The 5,386-nt window shown below is 54.1% G+C and overlaps 1 protein-coding gene across 1 annotated transcript in view; it reads left to right on the top strand.

Annotated features, from left to right (window-relative positions):
• Positions 1–2,359, top strand: part of IQCA1 (IQ motif containing with AAA domain 1) — a 131,749-nt gene extending 129,390 nt beyond the window's left edge. The window contains 1 exon segment of the mRNA XM_006909891.3: positions 1,836–2,359. Within this exon segment, the coding sequence (XP_006909953.2) occupies positions 1,836–1,964 (129 nt within the window). The 3' untranslated portion in view covers positions 1,965–2,359.
• Positions 2,360–5,386: the final 3,027 nt, after the last annotated feature.

The raw sequence follows: 5,386 nt of genomic DNA, 5'->3' as shown, positions 1-5,386 counted from the left end.
CCGGTGTGCCACAGAGAGAAAGAAATAAAGGAGATCGAGTTATGGAAGACAAACTAGTTGCATTTGCTGCTTCCGTGACCAAACCTCTGACATCCCAGGGTCACCAAGGAGCCTTTACTTCTAAACGTCATCACAATCACTTCACATTCTGGGTTTGGGTTTGGAGGGCCGTGCAGAAGCAGCTGCAGTAGTGCTTAGAGAGGGAGGAATAACAGAGAGAGAGAGAGAGAGGGAGAGAGGGCGGGGAGAGGGAGAGAGAGACCAAAACAAAGCCTCCTACTCAACGTGAATCTGAAAATCAAAACTCCAAATGTTTTAGGAACTCTAATATGGTCTTTCAAAAGTGTTGAAATTAGTATAATGAAGATGTTCAAAACAAACGAAGTTGTAACTATACCAAGTTTTTAAACAACAGGCAGAAATAGAATAAGGAGAGATAATTATAGGGAAAAATCACAAAAAGAGTTTAGAAATTAAAAATATAGTAATTAACGTAAAATGGCAAAAAATAAGAGAGGCATGAACTCGACACTGGACATGGTCAAAGAGCGGATTTGGGGCTGGATGGTGGGCTGGGGGGGCCCCCCCAGGAGGCAACATGGAAAGGATAAAATCTGTAAACTGTAATTACGAACCTTTAAAGATATTCACGCCCAACTAAGAGAAGTTCTAGAAGAAATATCAGAGGAACAGTAATCTGAAGAAATATTTGCTGAGAATTTTCCTGAATTAAAGGCATGAATTCTCAGGTTAAACATAAGCTCCGAGACGAGCAGAACAAATGAAAATAAGTCCACACTACATACACGATTGTGCACCTGAGAACAAGACCACAAGCCAGTCTTAAAAGATACCAGATGCTTCACAAATAAACAACAATTAGGAAATCAGACTTCTCTCTCTGAGCACAGTAGATGCCAGAAGACAGCGAGGTCATACCTGCAAAGTGCCGAGGGGAAATAACTGTCTACCTAGAGATTATATCCAGCTAAACTAGCACCCAAGAGATGGGAGGAAATAAATACATTTTGAGACAAAGACCGAGTTTCCTACTCACAGCCATTTCGGAGAGTGATTTGGAAATAATAAGCAAAACTGAATATGCTCATGACCTCCAAGCCCAGGAATTCTGTTTCTGTTACGTGCCCCAGAGAAGCTCGCTCATATGTGTATAAGGAGATGTGTGAAAATTGTGAATTTCAGCATTGTTCATAATAACAAAAAGTTGGAAGTGACCGGTATGTCATTAGTAAGAGAACTGATGAGCGACGCGTAGGATAGTCATTCAATGAACTATTGCTAGTATAAAGTTTATAAACCAAAGTGTTTTTCGGACTTCAAGTAAAATGCAAAAAAGTTGAGAAAAACTCCATCACGGGGCCAGCTGCAATCACTGAGCACTTCGTTGGTATTTTGGCTTCAATGTTTCTGCCATGGCTTCCTCAGAGTGTGTGTACGGCCTTTCATGGGGCACTCATGGCCACCAGCCCAGCTTCTCGTGGCCCTAAGTGCACCAAGGGGACCCATTCACGTTACCAAGAAACCCACCCCTCAGGATGGAGTATGACCCCCGGGAAGATTGGTGACTTAGCTGGGGAGGGTCGTTGGTTAGATCTGGCCTGTGGTTCTCTAAAACTGTTAACTCGTTGAGCAGAAGTTTTAAATAGTGCAGAAATGCAGACGAGAAAGAATTTGTGTTAAACATACATTAATTGCCCCACGTTTAATGGCCGCTTGCCCCTTCCTTCTTAGCCAGCTCTTCTTTATTATTTCTAGGAGCGTTCCGGTGAGTTCACGGCATCTCGATGTCTTCCTAATGGTCTGTTTTCTTTCAGGACTGGTACGCCAAAACCCCTATGGGTAAAAAGCGCGCCTTGGCCCTCAAGGGGGAGAACTCAGGAAAGGCAAAGGATAAAGGGAAGAAGAAGGGGAAGGAAGGGAAGAAGGAGAAAAAGAAAAAGTAAAGCCTTTGTCAGGAGCCATCCTCGAGCCGGTCTCGGGATGGAGATGGTCCAGGTCTCCATCGCCCGTCTGAAGAAGATGCAGCCTGGTGCCGTGAGCCCCTCAGCCTCCGAATCCTCTGTTAGACCTTCGCTGGGCCGCACACCGAGGTGGTCGTCCCCAGCGACTGCTTCTAGAGCGTGTAATTGTTTCTGACTCTCCGTGAAGTTGGTACACTCTTCACACACTCCGTGATCTTTTCAAGTTGGATACTTCATCTCACTGGTACCAGCTGCCAAATTTGAAATTGGACAGTTAGAAAATACTCCGATTAGACAACTAGTAAGTGACGGAGTCTATCACCAGCGCACTAGCCTTTCGTGAACCCATATCTACTATATATTACCTTGCACACATTTTAATAAATTAATTCTTTGCTCTATTAATGTATTTTATATAATGGAATAAAATGCTGTCGTCCTTGAACTGACTCAGTAATTTGGTTGCTAGAGCTAGGAAAAAAAAAAGACCTTTACAATGAATGACGTCAATCTCAGACTCTGAGGATGGGGAGCTGGGGCGTGGGCCGCACGGCTTGGCACATCGGGGCTCCGACGGGGTTGCCTCTCCATTCCCAGCGCGCTGCTCCTGGGACATTGGCGGGCCCATGGCTGCACGCAAACTGCAACACGAAGACGGAGTAAGTGTGGAGAAGAGAAAGCCTCAATGGAGACGTCAGAAAGGCTTAATACGAAAACAAAGACGAGAGAGGTGAGGGTCAAAGGAGAGAAATTTAAATGTTTTGCGACTGTGGAAGGTTATTTGGGGGGAAGGTAGCAAGTAACCCACTTCTCAACTGCAGTGAGGACACCGTCAGAGGAAGGGACTTAAGCTGGGGCGCACGACTCTGATTGGGGATTTGCGGGTCCCCATCTATCAGCCTTCGGTCGTGCCAGGGAAGGACGCATGGTCGCCCGCTCTGCAGACCACGCTGGATCCCAGGCTTTCCCCGGGAGCCGCAGCAGGTTGGGTGCCCGCGACCACCAGTGGTCCCCAGGGTCACCTGGCCCGGAGCACACGCCCCTCAGCCTGTGTCCGTGCAGGAGACCAACACAGAGGAGGAAAAAGGAGATGGCCGCCGGCCCACACGCTCCGCACGCGGCCCGAGCGCAGCAGGAAGCCGCGCCCCGCAGTCTGTCCGAGTGGCCTGCCGGCAACTGGCCCTCTCAGACCAGAGGACCCCGATTCCCAGAAGGCGGGCCTGGCCTCTCCTTCCCCAGGGCAGCCTGTGTCTGGCCATGAGCAACGCCCCGAGCACAGCGCTCGGCACCAGGCTCTGTCCACACCGCTGGCCATCTGATTACTGCGGCCACCTGCTGCCACCTGCTGCCACCTGCTGCCACCCCGCCCAGCGGAGCACGTGCTGTGGGGGGTCTGCACCCTCACGAGAGGACCCCGCGGCGCTGTGATGAAGGAGGGGGCACGGGTCCAAATTCACAAACCAGCTGAGTGACCTTGGGCCAGTGCAGCCACACACAGACGTACATATATATACACACACTGCGCATATGCATACTACACACACAAACCCACACGACCCACAAACACACCACGCAGACATGTAAACACATACACAGATACACGTGTACACACATTGCACACAGATGGACACAGGTACACAAGCACACGTAATAAGCACTCACATTCACACGCGCACACACAGTCCCCCGGAATCCTGCCGCCCAGGCCTCGCCCGGAGCCACGGGACCAGAGCAGCCGACAGGGGAACAAGCCCGGCAGGTGTCCCCGGGGGCCTGGGCGGCCGCGTCGTGCTTATTGTCTGTACTGAGTGGCCGGCATGCCAGGAAAACATCCGCTCCCCACCCCTCGGGGGGTCGGGGTGGCCCCAGCTGCAGCAGGAAGGGCTGATTCAGACCCCCACGGTCCAGCTGCACGGGTGGGGGCAGGAAGGGCCCCTGGGAGCACCGTGGGTGGTCACCCGGCCGGAAGTGCCCCCGTCAGAAACTGAAACCCGTGCCCCACGCGCAGGCTGGCTCAGAGGAGCCACAGGTGGCTCCCGGCACCACGAGACCACACGTGGGACTTGGGGGAGCGGGGACGCCGAGCACCTGTGATGGGGAGCCCGTCCCATGGCCCCCGTGTGTGGAGACCGGGTGAACCCCACGAGGGTCCTTCAGGTCCGGCTCCTGTGGCCCCAAGGGCAGAGTATCCAGAGATGAGGGGCCTGTGGACCCACAGCCCGCAGCCTGCGACCGTCGCCAGGGTCACTTCTGACAACAGGACTGGCCAGGCTCGCCGTGCCTCCCAAACAACCGAGCTCTGACACATCCTTGAGAAGGCACCCAAAATGCCACAGAGCGGCGTCTGTCACGCGCCACCAAACGTGTGCACGGCGAGTGGCACCAGCGTGCCCGGGGTTTTCCCCCGAGAGCTGCAGGACCCAGGACCCACGGGGAAGGTAAACAGCTGGTGCTCGGAGCCGGCGCGCCCTCCACCGTGGGGTGCTCCACAGTGCAGCTTCCGGGTTGGAGCCCCATCTGACCAGAGGTTGCCTCGTCTTGAAGGACAGGGACAGTATGTGACCTCGACAGCACGGACTGGGCCGCATCAGTGTCCCCCAGGCCCGGGGAGATCGGCTGCCTCTGCGTCCTCAGCAGGTGGCGGGCTCTTTGCACCAGCCGAGCATCTTGCTGGCACTGCTCTGGCGGTCTGTCCGAGGACACGTGCGTATACGTGACAGGGAAGAGAAGCGCCATCGGAAACCGAAGGCCGGGCCACGGCAACGCTCCGCGTGACAACCCGCTGGACAGAAAGTGGCCTCAAATGTGCCTCGAGCTGAAAAGGCACAGAAAAGACACAGAAAAGCAGATGCTGCAGCGTCTCTGCCCTGCGGCCAATTTCATCTCCGATTTCTATGCCAAAACCTTATCTCCACACGTCCCGAGGGAGGTCACGTGGGATCCCGGGTGAGTTTTAGAAAGCGGAAAACAATGAAAAATGTGAGTTTTAAGGAATTGGTCAGTGATGAAAAGGATCGCAGGGACGGGCGCAGCTCACTCAGCGAGGCCAAGGCCCAGCACAAGAGGACGCAGCACATGAACGGCCTGCAGAGCAGCTTCCGGAAGAGACGGGGTAGGAGAGAGGGGGACCCCGTGTTCAGGCTGGAGACACCGCCTGCGTCCCCAGCCAACAGCCACCGTCCCCTGCAGGCTGGGCTTGGCCGCCGGTCACACTCCGAGACCTACGATTGGGTGTCCAGCTGCGAGCTCACCTCAAAGACGAGGCCCAGTGACCCAAAGGGAGCCCCGGCGGCCCCCACCCCACCCCGCTGCCAGCTCACGGTCCGGGTGGTCCTGTTCCCGTCCTCTGCGTCTTGCCTCTGAGCCCAGGACCCCGACACCGCGGAGCTGTGCCCACCTTCTCC

Source organism: Pteropus alecto, unplaced genomic scaffold (genome assembly GCF_000325575.1).
Source record: "Pteropus alecto unplaced genomic scaffold, ASM32557v1 scaffold143, whole genome shotgun sequence".
Taxonomy (NCBI): domain Eukaryota; kingdom Metazoa; phylum Chordata; class Mammalia; order Chiroptera; family Pteropodidae; genus Pteropus; species Pteropus alecto.
Note: the sequence above shows the minus strand (reverse complement) of the source record. Positions and strands in the feature narration are given on the sequence as shown.